Source organism: Lathyrus oleraceus, chromosome 6, assembly GCF_024323335.1.
Source record: "Lathyrus oleraceus cultivar Zhongwan6 chromosome 6, CAAS_Psat_ZW6_1.0, whole genome shotgun sequence".
Lineage (NCBI taxonomy): Eukaryota > Viridiplantae > Streptophyta > Magnoliopsida > Fabales > Fabaceae > Lathyrus > Lathyrus oleraceus.
The window spans coordinates 377,145,489-377,165,789 of NC_066584.1; the positions used below are offsets into that span (position 1 = coordinate 377,145,489).

Here is a 20,301-nt window from a genome sequence, read left to right on the forward strand (position 1 = left end):
TTGCCTTATGACATTATTCTTCAAAAACCTTTTAGACTTTGAGACTATGTTGAACTCTTTTTCATTCAACCATTTTTGGTTTGAAACGGGCAACAATAATTAATAATTTAAACTCTATCTTCTCATATAAATATTAGTTTTTCTATGTTTGAAAATATTAATTTTAAATATATTTTGTAATTTTTTATATAGCTTGCAAATTTTATTTTTTATATATTAAATTATATTTATAAACTTATCTCCATTAAAATTTATTATGACTTTATCCCGATTGGTTTTAATTATTTTTAAAATTATTGTGCATGAAAACAAATCTCATAAGAAAAATTAGTTATATATTTAAAAAATAGTATCTCAATGAAAATCCAAAATTGCCCCTCCTGACAAAAAAATAATCAAAACATAAAACTAAACTGATACTTCTCAAAAGCAATCCAAACCATAACAACAAATAGCAGATAAAGAGTTTCCTCATTCTTTTCACTCATATCTTTCTACACCAAATTATTTCTTCTTCCCCGATGCGCAGTTCAAATCACAACAACAAAGATGCACACCATTTTCTCCGTCATGGTTGAAGATGAGGAATGTCAGTAAGATCTCTCTTTTGTTTTCTTTTTTCATTTTTTTGTTAATTTCTTTTGTTGATAAATTGAGCATTAATCCACTGAAAAGAGAAGAAGGTACAAAAATGAGGAGGACATAGAGCAAAACTTTAAATCTATCTGATCCTATAGTTAGACAATTTTAATCGGATTTCTGATAAGATGGGTTTCTGATAAGATGGTTTTCTGATAAAATTCGATACAAACATCTAATTCTATACATCTAATTCTATGTTAGCTAACTTATCTGCACAATGATTTTCTCCCGTAAATAAGTGAGTAGTCAAAAAATTAAAATTTCCTAGAGTTTTCCTAATTTAAATTTCATGTCTTTAAAATTTTATCATAATTGATTTTTACAATTGATTATTAATAAAATGCATATCCCGTCTATTCTTGATTTGCCAAGGCACCACCTTTATATTTGATTAGAGTTTTCCTAATTCGAATTTCATGTCTTTAATATTTTATCATAATTTATTTGAGTTTTTCCTAATTTTAATTTCATGAATTTTTACCATTGATTATTAATAAAATGCATGTCTTTATTTTTCTTTTAATCATTGATTATTAATAAAATGCAGGTTTATATACTTTGATCCAAAAATCATGTAGTCTTTTTCTTTATTTTTCTTTTAACCAAAAAGAAAAGAAAGGAAACCAAGGTCTTTTTTCCTCGGGTCTTTTTTCCTCTTATATTGGAGGTATAATAACTTTTTCATTTTTTGATGTTATTTGAATTTATTTTCTTGCATTTGATAAGTCACTCTGATTCAAATTTTTGCAATATTTAGATTTTAAAACCTCCATATAAGGGAAATGTTATATGAAGAATTTTTTTTTTTATGAAATTATGAATGATTTGTTGAAGATAAGTTTTTATTTTCTTTCTCAGATATTTTAAAATATTTTTTTTATTTAAGTATATTTAATTTTAATATTTAGGTTAATATGAATAAAAATAATTTTATAAGAAATACTAACTTTTCTTCTTTGGCAATGTTAGAGTTTACTCTTCGAATCCATACTACTTCAGTTTTGTTTATCCATCCTGTAAAAATGGAAACAAATAACTTCAAATAATTGTATTTATTTATTTTGTTCAATGAAATATTAATGATCATAATGGGATTATTACTCTCTATCTTAAATTATAATTCATTTAGAACACTTCACACATTAAAAAATATAATTATTATTTTTATATAAGTGAAAACTTATGTATGATTTTATAATGTTTTTTTCATAAATTATAAATTATAAAATAGAAATTATGAAAATTGAAAGGAAAGAGAAATAAATAATAAAGAGTACTATAATAATTTGAGATAAAAATAAATTTATTGCAAAGTGACGATTTTTTGTATTTGACTTTTTTTCTTTTATCTCTTTTCAGTTTTCTTTATATATTAAAATATATATCAAGATTCAAACACATAATCAAATTATAAATGTGAAACATGGAGTTATTAATAAGAATGAATATATAATAACACTGTTATGTAACATAAAATGGAGGAAGAGAGGAGATGAGCTAGAAATTAAGATATACTTTCTTTTAATTATTGTTATTAATATTATTATTATTATTATTATTATTATTATTATTATTATTTATTATTATTATATTGTTTATTTACTAATAAACAATTAACTTTCTAAACTATCAGTCTTTTGTCAATTTATTTCTTAAGTTATTAAAATTAACTAAAACATCATAAAGCATTCTCTTATTTAATTATAACACTATTTATTTTCTTGAATTTAAATGAAATTAATATTTTTGGCAATTTTTTTAAACTTATATCGTAGATATTCTTTATATAAAGATCATATATTAACACAAAGAAAATTGGGAATTAATTCAAACCACTCTCAAAAGTATATGAATTTAAAAAGGACAAATCTAACATTTTTTTACAAAATCATTCGTAATCGCTAAAGGAATAGAATAAAAAAAGTTAAAGAGATAGATGTGCATCCTACGTTAGCCAAAAAAAAATGCACAATTATTCTTTTCTCTTTAAATGTGGGAGAGGAAAGAAAAAAAAAATTTAGGTATTACATTTTTACAATAATTTCAATGGTTTTTTAATTGTCAAGACACCATGTTATCCTTTGAAAAATCTTGAACCACCAAAATAGAATCAATCTCAATCCAAAATTTTCACCATGCTCTATCTCTAGCAATCTTGATGGCTCCGAGGAGAACAAAAAATTCAGCATGTAAGGGTGTTTTACTACCTCAAATACTTTCCTCGTCATGATTTTCATTATGTTTCTTATGAGTTAAGTCAACAACCTCTATGGCTAGATCTTTATTTTTCTCCCCGCAGACATAAATAACTTATTCTAATCAAATATAGTTTTGCCTATAGGTTTGTCCCGTTTGAAAAACAGGTTCATCTCTCCTCTTACAATTAACAAAAGAGTGTCCAATGCAATTGCAATAGTTGCAGGAGTCTTCCGTGTTCAATTTTCACAAAGAAGGTCAACTCAACCCAATGCAATTGCAATAGTTGCAGGAGTCTTCCGTGTTCAATTTTCACAAAGAAGGTCAACTCAACCATTTCCACTGAAATTTATAATTTAGCTCATTGAATGGATCAATGTCAACTAACACCCTAACAAAGTGGTCAAATATCCTATTGAACGAGGGTTTAATAGAGGTATAATTTATACAAATGGGAATGTCAATACTACTTTCAATAGAAACAATTATTTTAGGTTTCAAGTATTCTTGGGATAAACCATGAATTCGAACCTAAAATTATGTAGAGTTTGGTTGACAGTGGATGGAATGAATTCCCTAGTCCATGAAAAAAGCTTTAAAACCTCGGGATTTAGGTTCGAAGAGCTTGTAGATCTAACCCTACGAACATTTGTTCAGTCTTGAGAAAGAGAATTCAAATAATCCCTTTTCTTAAAGAGGTAATAATTTACTTTCGAATGGAGTTCCAAATTACATATAACTTGGGATGCAAGCGAACCACTATAAGGGGTGTGGTTCTTTTTTGCCATATTATTTTGTCATGGAGATTGTATTTACAAGCTTCCAATCCTAAAAGATATTCTTCTTTTGGAATGGTGATTGTTGTTATATCACCTTTGACATAACGGGTCAAACGTTAGTTAAGAGTGGTGTTGTATACATTTAGTGGTCGCTTCAACAAAGATTTTTAATGATTTATGAGTGTTTTGTATGGCTTTTGAAGTTGACGGTAGTTTGGGTGAAGCCAACGTTTAAGGGAAAATAAATTTTGTGTGAGATTTATTCATGGTTATAAGCACAAGGAAAAATAAAATGAAGACTTTGTTGATATGTCAATAGTTACACGAAAATAGTCAGAGCCTTCATGGTATGACTAGGTATTTTTTTACACTAAAATAGTCGCATGTCATTGAAACATGTGAAGCTTTCAATTTTTTTTTTAGCATAATGAAATTTGAACCCTTTCATTCCTAGGTATTTAAAAAAAATATTTAGCATATAATTTGATATTATTACAAAAATTAATGAAAAAAGATAACTAATTTAAGATTTTAGAGCTTAAACAAGACTAATATAAACATCGAAGAATAGCAAATTAATGCAAGTAAAATAAAATAATTTTATTTATTAAAATCTATATTAAAGATTCAAACATGGAACAAATTAATATTTTTATTAAATATTATTTTTAATATAAATATCTTGAATATTTATGTTTTATGATTTATTTCATCATTTCTTTGAAATTGTACACTAGACAAATATTTGATTTTTTTTAAGATAACCACTATTTTCAAAAATAATCCTCAAATAACTACTTTTTTAAAATATATATCTAACTAATCACTTTTCAAACAAAAATAATTTGTCCCAAAAGGATGCGACACTGCCCTGTGGTGCATCCACTCTTTTTTGCCTTAGGCGTCAATGCTTATGGCGCATGCTCCTCTATAATGCCAATGACAGTGGCGCATGCATGCAAGCTTTAGGAACATGCGTCATTTCCGATGGATCCTATGTTGTTTTGTTTTTTTAAATTGTTTTAACCAAAAAATGTTTAATAAAAATAAATTATAATATTATTCCACCAAATAGAATTACATAACGATTAGAGAAAATTTTAATGACCTGCTCGATCGTAACGTCCACCGGCTCCCACCCTGGTGCATTCGCTTGCCTTCAAGGCCTTTCACGATTTCTATGAGGTGTTTGGGGTCTCATAGTATTCGCTTGAGTCAAAGGTGGTTGGTGAGAGGTTCTTGAGATATAAGTGTTATTTAACAAATTTTTGATCATATCTCCCAATAGTCGGTTATCATAGTCGAGTTTAGTGTCCATGTTGGCTTAGTTGGGTCGTGTTTGTTGAGTTAAGTGTGGGAGGGATGGTTGATTGAATTGGGACATTAAATCATTTTAGATAACTCGACCATTAAGAGCCTTACATTCAATAGATAAATCCAACAACATGTACATGTCCTTTAGTGTGATGTCACATTCACCGAAGAGAAGATGAAATGTGTGTCTCGAGTATCCATCTTTCTACCAATTTGAGGATAAATTTATAATCAACATAGTAGGAGACTATGTTGAGTAAATTACCAAAACTGGTTGCTCATAAATACGGCTCTATCAATTTATTGCGTGAGACATATTTATGTACAGGACAACAAAATCTCTTTTGATCCTAACAAAAAATAATAATTAAGGAAAATAAATAACGAGAAATATAGTACTGTGACAAAAATATTAGTTATATATTCGGAATAATGACTTACGAACTCCACAATCTTGTTAATGGCTCCTCTATGTGTCTTACTCGTGGGTAATATAACCATATTTTAGAATGTTTCTATGTGTTTATTGCTGATGAAAAGGATTAAAAATAGTATGTTTGTCGATTGCTTATGATGGAAATGTGTTGAGATAAACTATTATTTATAGAGATTTAATGTATTCGCACGAAAGTGTTTTTGTATGCAAAGCATCACTCATGCGTCATTGTCTATGACATATGCTCTTATTTTTACACACACGCATCAATCAAAGTGGCGAATCATTGAGAATGCATGAAAGGGAAGCATGGCAACTTTGCAGGCTAGGGAGGCTAGGAGTCAACATGACATACATGCAGCTTTGCAAAACACATGAAATGTCATTAACAAAGGCGCCTATGTGGAGCATATAAGGCATGCACTAATTCCTATGGTGCATTACTGCATTTTGGTCCATGATTTTTTCATCCTATTTAACTGTACAGATCTTCCTTTCTAAACCAAGTCACATTGAATTATCACCACCAAAATACACTATAAGCACACGAAAATACACTACTAGCAAACCAAAGTTTTCACAAAATGGCTCCTTCACCAAATCAATGCTCACATCAATAGTGAGGCATTTGACTGTGAAATATCTGATTTTAATTTTTGTAATATCGATATTACCCAATTTACAATAAATAGAAGATCAAATTTCTCGCATTTGAAAGAGAGAATAGAGGAGAAGTTGCACTGTGGTCTAGTGTCACAAATCGTTTACAAAAATCCAATTATATTTGCCAACAACCAAGTCAATTTTTTTCCAGCCAAAGGTTCGAGATGATGAAGGTGTTAAAAATATGTTTCAAACTCATGAACATTTTGGATTCAACGATATTGAGTTGTATATTTTATTACAACAAAATCAGGTGTCTCAGATTGTTGATCTGTCACAAGTTTTTTGCAAAATTGATGATGACAAACAAGCCGAAGTCGATGTTGTTGACGAGGAAGAAGACGAAGATGAGATATTGGTTCATCATATGGTGAATGATGACACTATCGGCCACGAGCAAGAGCCATTACCTTTAAGTCATGTGTATTATTCGCCTCATAACATGACAACCTTTAACTTGGGTGCAGACAAACCATCCTCATATACATTTTAGAATCCGTATATGCAGTCGGAGGGAGATTTAAAAGTGGGAGACATGTTTCGTACAAAAGAATACTGTGTGAGAGCTATAACAAAGTTTCACATGGAAATCTCAGCTGATTATACCACTGATTACACTAATGCAACGCCGTACGAGATTCTGTAACATAACGTGCTCTGCATGTTCCGGCTGATAGCATCTTATCGGAAAATGAGTGATTTTTGGGAGATAGGTTATATGCGTCCACCTCAGACTTGCATGTCATTAATCTGATGCAGGATCATCATAAACTAAGCCCCCATCTAATATACGATGAAATATTGCCTGTCATTAGCAAGGGTGTATCATTGAAGGCAAGTACAATAATCTCGCATATCGTTATACGATGCAATTATACTCACTCATACAGTAAGGCATGGATAGTTAGGACTAAGGTGATTGAAGGAGTATACGAAAATTAAGAGGATTCGTACAAAGAATTTCCATAATATTTGGTTCAATTTTGAAGATCCTTTTGGCATATACCCCATATAGAACTTGTGTTAGTGGAAATGGAATATTCCATCGACTCTTTTGGGCGTATGAACCATGCATCAAAGGTTTTAAGTTATGCAAACCTATTATTCAAATTGATGGAACATGATTGTACGAGAAATATAAATGAACGTTACTCATAGTAGTGACAAATGATGACAACAATAATATCTTTCCAATTGCCTTTACTCTAGTTGAAGGGGAGGCTGCTAGTGGATGGCTATTCTTTCTCAAGAATCTCCGATTACATGTTGCTCCATAACCTAAATTATGCTTGATTTCAGACAGACATCCATCTATTGAGAGTGCATAAAAAACCTTCATAATGGTTATCAAGATCCTCCTTCTACGCATGTCTACTACATTAGACATATCACTCAAAATTTCATGCAAGATTTCAAAGACAAGACGCTTCGAAAGAAAGTTGTGAATGCAGGGTATGCATTAACAGAACCATCGTTCCAACAATACCGCGACAAGATCAGATTGACAAATGCAAATGCATTAAGGTGGATCAATAATATTCCAATGGAGATGTGGACCAGGGCATTCTACAATAACGATGGGGACACATGACAATAAATCTAGTGAATCAATAAACTCTGTCTTCAAAGGCATCATAAACCTATCGATAACTGTTTTGGTAAGAGCAACCTATTTTAGGTTAGGGTCATTATTCGAGACCAGACGTTCAAAATGGAGTTCAGCACTACAATATAGGTCGTTGTTCGGTGAAAGTTGTATGAAATTTATTAAGGAGGAAGCTACCAAAGCTAACACACATGTGGTCACAATGTATGACAGTCGTAAAGGTCAATTCAATGTAGAGGAGACAATGAACCACAATGAGGGGAGGCCAATGGGATACTATCGAGTCGAACTAGATAAAGGTTGGTGCGATTGCAGAAAGTTTCAAGCCTTCGGTATGCCTTGCACCCATGTCATAGCAACATGTTCACATGCTCGGCAGGACCTTTCCAACCTACTTTTCGCCGTTTACAAAGTTACAAACTTATGCAATATGTACAACAATAGCTTTTTGGTGGTAGTAAAAGAGGATTATTGACCTACATATCAAAGGGGCATAGTTTGACACAATGAAAATATGTGAAGAAAGAAAATGAGTCGCCCTAACAACACATGTATTCAAACATAAATGGATACGACGAACAAAATGACGAGATTATGCAGTTTATGCCGTCAGTCCGAACACAATCGTACAAACTGTCCTAATGTTGGAGCAAGCTCCACAACATAATTATTGAATCCACTTTTAGTCTTGCGTTTGATATGTGATTCATTTTATGTAACCATTTAATTTGATATTGAAAATAATATTCTTTTCATAAAGATTGCAACATTCAGTTACAACAATTAAAACAATACAAAAAACAAATACAATTACTAAACAACTATGTGATTACAACCATCAAGATAATTTCATCTGAACTATACATCATAATCCGACAATTACTGTTAGGTTTAACTATCTCCTAAATACAATGTTCTCCATTATTGTTGAATACCGTAACAAACTTTTTAATTCTTCTAATCTTTTCACCGTCTTCAATGTCTCCATCTAACTAACGAATCAAGCTCCTCTGAAGATGCTCGAAAGTTTCAGTGTTCCAAGGTCGGATCTTCATCGGAGATTTTAATGTCGAATAAATCAAATTATCATTTCTTATGATGATATAAGATATTTTGAAGAAAAATTGAAGGAGAGAATTAGAAGATGGGTGAGAAATGTTGGGGGAGGGAATGATCTATTCATAAAAAAAAAATAACATATGAGCCATAGGCAATGACGCATGCTCCTAAAGCTTAATGCATACTCCTCTATTATTGACATTATAGAGGAGCATGCGCCATATACATCGGCGTCTATGTGAAGAAAAAGAGTACATGCGATTTAGACAGTGGCGCATCATTTAGGGGACGAGTTTTATTGTTTCAAAAGTGATTAGTTTCGTATATATTTTCAAAGAGTAGTTATTTGATTTTTAAAATTAGTGATTATTTAAAAAAATCCAAATATTTCTCTTAATAAATTTTGAAACAATATGAATTTCACATGTTAATCCATTAAACAAAATTACGGGTCTTTGATCTAACCGTAAAATAAAATATTTGTCACTTATGCTTAAAATTACGATTTCAATAGTTTAACATAAATTGACAAAAAAGTAATTTAATTTACATTTTAATAATATTCTATAATTAAATTTAAAATATTTTAATTAATAAGTAAATTAGTTTAAAATAAAACCATGTCATTGACTTAAATAAGAAATCAATATTATCATTATGCATAATCTTCTTTTAAAAATAGTTTTAAAGAAATTAATATAAACATTAAACTAACTATAAATATCAACAAACATGTATGACAACTATTCATTACTAATAAATAAATAAATAAATAAGTTAATACAATAATAAATACAGGTGTATATCATTTAAATCATATACAATAACTAAAATATTAATGTAACGAAATAAATATTAAAAAAAAGAAGATAGTTGACAAGACAAAACAACGTCACACATTTTAAAATAATAAAACCGAGACAAAACACATACACACTTATACTCTATCAATAAATATTAATGAATTGATTTAGCTATACAATTCATCAAATATCAAAATCAAAATAAAAAATGAGAGTAGAGAGAATCTATATTTTTTCCATGCACATTAAGAAGGGGAGAGAAAGTTAAAGATAGAGTGAGTAGTGAGGTGCGCACTATAAATTGAGTGGTCAGAGATTGTGAGTGAATGAAAACACGTGTAAGGTTGGATAATAATAATACAATAATAACAATGAATAGATTAGACATAGATCCTCGAACAACACAACACAATTACTCGACCGTAAATTCGAACTGCAAAACAAGAAAATTGCATGCAGTACGAGTGGAAGGTGAACTCTGAACTCAACAAACACTGCACACCCAATTTCCCAATTGGTTTCTCTTTTCATACTATTTATTGTTTTTCATAGCACGAGATTCTATATAGCGTTTCTCATAGGTTACTTTTATTCTTATTAGTACTATTTAAACTACTTTTATTTATTTTTTGCCAACTCAGTTTAATATAAACAGTTGTACAGTATGAGAAAGATATATGTAGATGAAATCGTAATCTGAAAATTGAAAGTGCAACCAAACACGGGTAACTTAATTTAGATTTGTTGATAATGTTACAGAACCACGTGCCCTAAAATCATGATTTAAGAGCATTCAACGTACCCTAAATTTCAAACACTTTAAAATTATGCACTTTTAAATCATTTCAACTACTCTTGTTCTATCAAAAATTATGAATCATGTTTATTTGAATAGTTAATTTTGAGATCTTTTTATAAATGATTAATCTTACCACATATCTAACACAATATTCTCATCATTACTATACCTAATTTAAGGATCAACACGAGAATAAAACACCTGTAATAAGGAATTTTTTAATAAATTTTTAAAATTTTTGATGAAAATCAATGAAGATGGTGATGAAAATGAAGAAGAATGAAGGGAGAGAAGATGAAGAAAAACAATTGGAAAGAAGATGAAGATATTTTAAAAAAGTTAAATATTGATAGTGTATCGTTTGAATTAATAGACCATCAAAATTTAAAGGAGTAAAATTTGTTAAAATAATTAAATAGTTAATATGAAAATTTTTAATAAAGATTGTGGTGGATATTAAACAATATTGTTCTATATAATATATTTAAAGTTAAAAATTACCATAAAGAATCAAATTAATTAATAAGATGTTTATGTGGATTGTAAAAGTAATGTTTGTTAGTTAAATGATGAATATAAAATTTTAAATTAAGTTAAGAGATTTCGACATTAATTAAAACTAACTTAATTAATATATTAGGAAAAATTAAATATTAAAATATTATGGAGGCAAAATAATTAAATAAAGTGCACAAAAGAATATACACAAAAAAATTATGATTAAATTAATTAAGTTTAAGGATATGTGCAACAGAATAACATTTAAATGCGAAAACGGAAGGAGTAATTTAACTATTTTGAATATGGAGAGGAAAAGTGAGATTTTATTATTTTAGTATGAATTAAAGTTAGAGATATAAATAAGTTCGTTAGAATTTAAATGTGAGTGATTAAAGTCTTCATACGATTATAAATAAAAGAAATCTTGAATATATAAGAGAATATATTCTTCTCTCTTCTATATATATATATATATATATATATATATATATATATATATATATATATATATATATATATATATATATATATATATATATATATATATATATATATATATATATATATATATATATATATATATATATATCTATATATATATATATATATATATATATATATATATCCTTAATAATTTGATTGTAATAATTTGATTGAACATGTGATATTAAGATCTTTGAAATTTAAGTATAAATGATTAATGAGACGTGTTCTATAAGTAAGAGAAAAAATTTATACTCATATTTCTTTAATTTTTTTAAAGATATGTGATGTCATAGAAAATTGAATCTAAATAGGTCCTATATACTCTCTAATAATTATATATCAAATGGATATTCAATTAGGAAAATAAAATGATTGGCATGATTAGGAATTCAAACATTTGGTCCATGAAGAAAAGGATAACAACAATGGGCCACAAATTGGAAGTATGCCCAAAATCGTCCTATATTACCATAAAAAAAGTTTAATATCAATTTTGGTCATATATTTTAATTTTTGGAGTTATTTTAATTTTTTAATTTAAAAAATATTTATATCTGTCCATTAACTCTATAAAATATTACATATTAGTACTTTTCGTCTTATTAACAAAAACTTAAAAATTAATTGTTAAATTTGTCGTTAATTAAACAAAAAATTTAACATAATATTTTTTGAAGAGTTAAAAAATAAATATAAATATTTATTAAGTTAAGGGAATAAAATAAATCTCAAAGATCCATTACTAAAAAAATATATTAAACTTTTAAAAAATAAGATAGAACAATCATATGATCTTATTTAACTTTATTTAACTTCATTTTAAAAGGCAAATTGGTAAAAGAAAAAGATATCCATAGTGATATCAATTATTATTGTTATTATTATAATATTAACTTACAAAATAATAATCAGTGAGCGATTATTTTGGTATTTTTTATATAAAGTTATTTTGGTCCTTGTTTTCCTATATAAAGTGATTTTAGTTATTGAATATATGAGATACTATTATTATAACCTTTGAACATAAAGTACAAATATTTTTTCTAATGTATTTTAGTTAGTCAACTTTATATTATTTGAATATATCTTTTGATTATCACTTTAATTTTTTAATGTGTTTTTTAAATTAATTTAATATTTAAAAAATTAAGAAAAGTATAATTTACATTATTTTCTAAATAAAAGATTATCTTGAGTTTGTCATTTCAAATTTTGAAATGTATTAATTATGTTTTTAAAAATTTGTTCAACCATCTACCTAGGACAAAGGGGTTGATGGTAGATTCAGAAAGGTTAATAATTGCATGATTGATTTAGATAAAATTGAATAATTTTATTATATAACTTAATCTCAATAACAAAATTGTATAAATATTTAATCGAGTTGAATCACATGACTAAGATTATGTTTGATATGATATTTTTTGATTTTATAATTTATAAGCTTGTATAACAATAAGAGACTTGTTTAAGAGTAGTCCTTTTTATCATAAAGTTATAATTTATTTTACTAATTTAGATCTTATTTTTCAAACCTTATTACAAATAGTATTTGACCTTATAATTTATATCTTATTATTTTTTTTTCCACTTTTACTTTTTATTATTTTAACTAAAACTCATTTTTACCTTTTTATAATTTATTTTAATTTAAAATAAAATAATTATGTTTTAAATTAAAAAATATCAAAAATAAGTACTAAAAACTTACATTTACCCTTTATAATTTATTTTTACTTTAATAATTTGATATAAATTAAGATTTTCTTTTACATATTATTATATGAGTTGTCATTTTACATTTATGAACCGTTAATTTTATCGAACACTTCAATTAATTTATCACCTATCAATTATTAACCATGAGTTATAAAGTATAAACTATGAGAATTTATAATCTACCAGCTAGCTTATCAGCTAACCTCTATTTTTATCAAACAAGCACAAATCTTTAAGTAAAACTAAAAAATCATAACACTTAAAAAATATTAAAAATATTGTAGACACTCGATTTTTAGTGTTTATTAATTTTTTTTATCATCTTTTAGATATAGTTTTGGACCGAATAAAAACCTAAAGCAAATGCTTAATCAAATGAAAGTCCAATCAAAAGAATTTCAACATATAAAATCAACACATGTTAAGGTACATTTTTCTGATCTCCATTTCCACTATACTCATCTTAAACTTTGAATTAACTTGGATGTTGAATTATTAATATTGGAAGTCCACCACGCGCCATCACATCAGAGGTCAATAGTATCACTGATTCAAGATTCCCTATCATCGATGAACACCCATTCTTATTTTAAACATAACATATATGATCAAAAATTTACTTTTTTATTTTAAAATTACATATTTTTTCAATAAAAAATTATAATGATAAACAATGTCAATTTAACTTTTATAAGAAAAATAAGAATAATCATTAATCTAGTTCATAGAATGTCAAAAATTCTCAATTCATCAATTTTTTAATTTAATTTTAATTGATTTACATTGATTTTCACCAATTCAACAAATGACGGCTCAAATAACCTATTTTGACCTACCGATACGGTTTTCTGTTCGATCGGTTCAACCGACCCGAACCGGGGAAACACCCTACTATATGAACCGGTTCGAACCGGAAAACACCCTACTATATAAGACCAATTCTTCACACATAGGTTTACCCAAATAATAATGCAATCTAAGTTCCAACTAAAAGAATATTTTCCAATATAAAAATGAATTTTGGAAAATAAAAATGAGAATCCCCACGAAGCGTTAAGAATTTCTTGTCATTGAAGGTACCCTCTTTTGTTGCTTGACCCTCAATCAAAACCCATCTTTTCCGTTTTGCTTCGGCTGCGAAGCCCTAATCCACCATACCCACCACCACCATCACTACCCTTTTCCCTTCACGCCCTAACACAACATGGGTCACGAAACTCTCTTACTCACTGCCCCTCCTACTACCACACTAGTGAACCATCCACTCTCAGTCTCAGTGCCGTCTGCTTCAGCAACTGCTGCACCACCTACCTCCCTTGCTCCTGGATTTAGGTTTCACCCAACTGATGAGGAACTCGTTATTTATTACCTCAAGCGCAAGTTTTTTGGAAAACCCTTTCGATTTGATGCTATAGCAGAAGTTGATATCTACAAGAGTGAGCCCTGGGACCTATCAGGTTGCTCACCTTCCCCAAATTTTAATTTTTTTATCAACTTTGGCATGATAAAGATTGAATTTTTACTGCTTCTTGTTTGTGGGGTGGTCTTGTTTAGGTTAGCCACAATGGGGGTAGGGTAGGGTTTTTAATTTTTTGAAATTTTTGTTGAGATGGGTTTTCTTTGTCTTGGTTGAATGTTAATGGGTTTTAAAACTTTAACGGTGGTTCTTTGGATGTTTGTTTAGATAAATCAAGATTGAAGACCAGAGACCAGGAATGGTATTTTTTTAGTGCATTGGACAAGAAGTATGGAAATGGTGGAAGAATGAACAGGGCTACCAATAGAGGTTACTGGAAAGCTACTGGAAATGATCGGCCGGTTAAACATGACCTAAGGACTGTAGGGTTGAAGAAAACTTTGGTGTTTCATAGTGGCCGAGCTCCTGATGGAAAGAGAACTAATTGGGTTATGCATGAGTACAGACTTGTTGAAGAAGAGATGGAGAGGGATGGGTCTGGACCCTCTCAGCCGCAGGTGAGATTTTGCGAATTTACAAATTGAAATGTGAGATGATCCTAAACTGTATGATTTTGTGTTGTTTTTGTTGCAGCTACTATGGGCTTTCTTCATTTTGATGTTGATAAAATGTGGAGCTTTGTTGTTTTTTTGTGATTCCCAAACCCGAATTGTATATGACTCTTGGATGCAGGAGTTTAAACTTTGTTCTTTACTAAATGTTGAACCGTAGTTTGCTATGTACTGAAGTATGGTCCTTGTTATTTTATTGCATTTGGTTAATAATTTTTGTGCATTTCTCTGTTGGGTGGAGAAGGATGCGTATGTCTTGTGTAGAGTATTTCACAAAAATAACATAGGACCTCCAAATGGACAACGGTATGCACCTTTTGTTGAAGAAGAGTGGGAAGAAGGACTGGGAATGGTTCCTGGAGCCGAGCCTGTGGGTGATGGTCCTGTTTATCTCCCTCTGCGTATTGAAGGCAACAGCGGCGTTTCATGCAGCGAAGAAAGAAGCATTGTTGTGAAGGTCTGTTCTGTCTCAGTCTTTTTAGGTGTATATTTAATCTCTGTCATTTGTCATTACTTTTGATGATTTGCAATGGAACACATTTATTGCCGCTTTTCTTTTTAATTCACGCATGGCTATTTCATGTTTGTGAAAAAGTAATTGGAAAATGGAAAGCACGTGTTGGTATTCATTCAATCAATAGTAAACTGATAAGTTTGCTGAGGGATTGAGAAGCTTTGTTGCATTATTTGTTTTAATTTGTTTATTGTGTTTCCTTGACAAGGAAGACTCCTTTTCCCCAAACGTATTTTCTTCTCTCTTTTTGACTTTTTCCCTGTGAAGCACGGACATAGACACAAACACGACACCAATACTGACACATTGACACCATTAATAATTTTTAAAAATAATAAATTAACCGTAAACACATGAGTAGGTGTCGTGTCGGTGTCAGAGACCGACACATGTCGCACACCTGTTTAGAGGTGTCGGTGCTACATTGTTTTTTCCTGTGTGAAAAAAAAGTAAAATCTATAATTGGAACGTGCAAAGTTTTAATTTCATATGCCGTCATGTGTTAGTTATGGATGCACAATAATCATGTTTTGCGAGCTACTTTGTTATTGTGTCCCTTTCTCCTTTCCCTTGTCCTTCATGTTCTTCTACTCTTCACATCCTCTGCTTAATAACCTTATAAATTGTTTCCCAAGTTATAAGGCTTTTTTGGTGTATCTCTTGAATAACAATTGATGCAATGTACCTTCTTATTTCCACTCCGCACAACTAAAATTTTGATACCTGGGGAGTCAGTGCATACCCTAACTAATTAATTCTGACATGCCTTTTGTTTGTCTGGGCAGAATCCCTTTGAAGAGACACAATATTGTATCTTTGCTGATCCTTTAGCTTTCTTTAATGGGTGATTATTTTTCGTGCCTTGTGTACTTCTTATCTTCATATGTTCTTTACAACATGAGAGATTTCCTTTCTGAAGATAAGCAACCTAGAATCACTGACGGCATTTGGCTCAGTTAGCAAACGAAGCTGCATGTAGGTAGAAGCTCCGTGCGGTCTTGTAGTGTGAAGGGTTTAAACTGACCCGAATCACTCTGTAGTCAACGCCAATTGTTTTATATGGTATACTGACAATGACCGTTTTTGACAATTTGCAAGGGCTTAATAAAGTATTTATGTTGGTTTCATAATGAATAGTTTGAAGTCAATGTAATTTGACCAGTGGTCAATTAGTTGACTTACCGTGGGTATTGATACCTTGGAAAAATTATAACTACTAGAGTAATCCTTTTATGTTGGTGATATCTTACTATTCTTTTTCAGAAAAATTTTGACCTCATAATCGGTAGGATTGATATCTTTCTCCTTCGAGAGAAGTTATTCTTGTGTCATGGAATTGGTAAGCGATACTTGGTTGGGTTACACTATTTTTTTGACATGTTGAGGCTTTAGAAGTTGTTTGGAGATATTTGAATAGAAAAAATAGCTACCTTGTGGTATGGTTCGATCATCCTCAATCCAGCAGGATTTTAAATTGAAAGGTACAAATCAAGGAAGAAGGAAAAGAAATAGGGGAACAGAGAGGAATTTGAAGGAAAAGAGGACGGCGACAATGGAGGTTGGAAGGAAGAGAGAACGGTGGGGATCCTGGAGTGAGTGAGGAAGAACTCGGATACAGACTGAATAAGGAAGGAGAAGGATTTTTCTTTTTTCTTGTGAAAGCTGCGGAAACAAGAGAGAAAAAGAGCGAACCAGTGGGAGAGGAAGATGCTTATTGCTGGAAATTCCGCTTTCATTGCGGTCTGCCCCCTAGTCGCCTGATTGCGGCACCTGACTTGTGTTCATTGCAATCTCCAACACCTTCATTGTGTTGTTTTTTAAGGGGTGAATTTAGTACCACATTGTTTAGAGATATGACCTATGTTGTGTTTATAAAGTTTGGACAACCCTCACCTTATCTGTCGGTTTTGTAGGGATGAGTTAGACCCAATCCAAATTCTAAAACTTTTGAACCAAATTAGAGCTCACATTAGAGAGAAAATCTCAAAAGTACCCTCAAAATGATTTAAATTTTAAGGAAGCCGCTCCTGCGACCTGCGAAACAGCAAATAGCGCCCGCGACATCGAACTTCACGACTATGGCTTTTCCGATCGCGGCCGGCCTCTGCGTCCCGCTGCTCTCCCGGGATAGTGCCGCTATTGATAACCCTGGGTGTAGTTCCTTCTTATATAGCATATTTTAAAGTTACTGATCAGTTGGCACCAATGAGCAATGAGAAAAGATAACAAAGTCCGCACCATTTGATTTAGCACAGTAAGAATTAGTTAGAGTGTTGTAGGTTTTTATAATGCTTTTACAAAGAGGGGTACAAAGGGAGAGAAGAAAAGGGTAAGAAGAAAGATTTGTAGAAGTTATCAGGTTGTAGTGAACAGAGTACTAAAAAGTTTCAACAGGATTTTGAGACACTAGACATGTTACTAAGAAGATATTAGTGCATTCATCTGAACAAGGAAGTTTAATGGTATTCTTGTGCTGTATCAATAGAATTTGTATTGTTGATGCTTCTATTGATCCCTCGACAAAGGCAGTAGCTATTTAAGCCTTTGGATTAGCATCTTCAAAACTAACGGTTGGATCAACTTCATAGCCTTTTTTTGTAGAAGAAGAATTAGCTTATACATTGTTGTTTATCTATCTGCTAACTTCTCTTATTTTATGCATCATTTTCCGGCTTAACATTTCATTGTGTTTTATATCCTTTCAGGACACTTATTCCAACAATAAAACTCCACTAGACGTGAACAAGCTACCGATAGAAACTCAAAATCTACTTGCTGTCTGTAAAAGGGAGAGCATGACTGAGTACCCATCCCCAGAAAAGAATGATTCTAAGCATAAACATGCGGATGACGAGTACCCACTCCAAATCATAAACCCAAAGCCCTTACCTCAAATATACAAAAGGCGTCGCCATAACTTGAACTCCAATCATTCCAATGTTTCCGGAGATTCATTCCCTAACAGTCAGGATCCATGCTCATCCACAATCACCACTGCCGCGACAACACTCCAGACAACCATGGCCCCCGCCACAACCTCCAATCCTCTACCGAAGAAACACTTTCTGTCAGCACTGGTTGAGTTTTCTCTCTTGGAATCACTCGAATCCAAGGAAAACCACACCTTCGTTCAGCCGGAGGATTTAGACTTGTCGAATCTCGAATCCTCCGTGCCTCCGAGTGTTGCAAAGTACATCAAACACCTGCAAAGTGAGACGCAGAAGCTTGGCGTTGAGAAGGAGACAATGCGGTTCGAGTTGACAAGTGCTCAGGCCATGATTAATATTCTTCAGTCCCGCGTCGAAACTCTCAGTAAAGAGAACGGCGAATTGAAGAAGATGATGATGAGAAATCCATAGGAATTGAGAGTGATCTCATTCCTTGTATGATTATGTACCAGTTATGTTAAAGATAATTTTGGATATTTCTCCTTATTAAGAACTAGTTCGTTTCTTTGGCTATGATTATGTATCAGTTATGATTATGACGTTCAGTTTCCCTTTCATTCTGTTGTTAATGACTAATTTCAACTATTAAATTACTTAAGGGGCTTGTTTGATTTAGTTCTAAAAAAACAGTTTTTAAGTTTTTAAAAATTTAAAAACTAAAAATCTGCTTGGAATACTTTTTTTAAAAATTGTTTTTAAAAATTATTTCTAGTATTTTAGTTTTCAAAACTAAAAAACGGAAACAGTCTTAGATTGTTTTGCTTTTTAATTTTGGTTTTTTTTATACAGTCATTGAAAATTAGAAACACACCGACAACATATTTTCATTAATGATATTTTTGTAATTATTTAAAACTTTTATTTTTTATTTTATTTATTTTATCAATTTTTATTTCATTATTATATAGTGTTGTGTTGTATTATAGTAGGAGTATGTTCTAACAAATATTGAATGAGTTCTTTAATTGAACTCACGTTTCATTGCTTTTTTTTTTAATAATAAAATATTAAATACTATAATTATAATTTATAATAAATTAAAACCCATACTTGTAATTGTTACTTTAATAAATAGTTTAGAAGTATATAAATTATTTTTTTAAGTTGTTAATTTATAAATAAATCAAAATTTACATTCTTTTTTATTAATAGTAATTTATTTATCAAATAATATTTAACTAAATAAATATGTTTTTTAATTTATAAAATAATTATAAATATAATTATTGTTTGATAAAATTAAATCATGCTTTATTTTTAAACAAATAAGAAATGCGTATTGTAATTACATACTTGTAAAGATCCGCGGTAGGTGAGACCATCGATCGTCAAAGTCTTGAGGGGTCGCTCGCAATATACATTATTCACTCAGAGATAAGTGTCACTCCCGATCCATCGAACCGACCCATAAATTCTATATTTTAGTGCGGTCTGGACTATAAAAAAGATTAAAAAACACGACCATTATTTTTTGGCGCAGTCCACAGAACTTATGTTTTTCATGGACTGGGTTGGACCCATTAAAAAAATTATAAAATAATTTTAGTTAATTTTGGGACCTTGCTTCAGATGATGATGATTGGATTGATCTTTGATCATCTGATATCTAGCTTGTAACGTAATGAGCTCAAGGATCATAGTCAATGACTTTATCCCTAACTTTTGCCTGGACATTTTCCATTCTTTTCGTCCACCAGGATGCTCCTTTTTTCCTAAGTCGCCCTTTCGGGTTTTCAACTTAGCGAGCTCTATATTTGTTCCCTAACTTTTGCATGGACAATTCATTTTTTGGTCCATCGGGATAACCA

The 20,301-nt window shown here is 30.4% G+C and overlaps 1 protein-coding gene across 2 annotated transcripts; it reads left to right on the top strand.

The window, feature by feature from the left end:
• Positions 1-437: 437 nt before the first annotated feature.
• Positions 438-19,050, top strand: LOC127092147 (NAC domain containing protein 50). Of its 2 annotated transcripts, none has more exons than XM_051030963.1 (4): positions 438-589; positions 14,688-14,977; positions 15,276-15,488; positions 18,251-19,050. In XM_051030963.1, exons 1-4 carry the CDS (start codon positions 550-552, stop codon positions 18,902-18,904), a joined length of 1,197 nt encoding a protein of 398 aa, XP_050886920.1. In that variant the 5' UTR covers positions 438-549; the 3' UTR covers positions 18,905-19,050. The 2 variants fall into 2 exon arrangements, with proteins under 2 accessions (XP_050886920.1, XP_050886919.1); XM_051030962.1 differs by lacking the exon at positions 438-589 and adding an exon at positions 13,967-14,460.
• The last annotated feature ends 1,251 nt before the right edge of the window (positions 19,051-20,301 follow it).

Bases quoted from the DNA above. Each gene is read 5' to 3' on its own strand.
- LOC127092147 (XM_051030962.1), top strand. From the start codon at position 14,208: ATGGGTCACGAAACTCTCTTACTCACTGCCCCTCCTACTACCACACTA. The intron at 14,461-14,687 runs GTTGCTCACCTT...ATGTTTGTTTAG, and splicing joins TGAGCCCTGGGACCTATCAG to ATAAATCAAGATTGAAGACC. The intron at 14,978-15,275 runs GTGAGATTTTGC...TGGGTGGAGAAG, and splicing joins CTGGACCCTCTCAGCCGCAG to GATGCGTATGTCTTGTGTAG.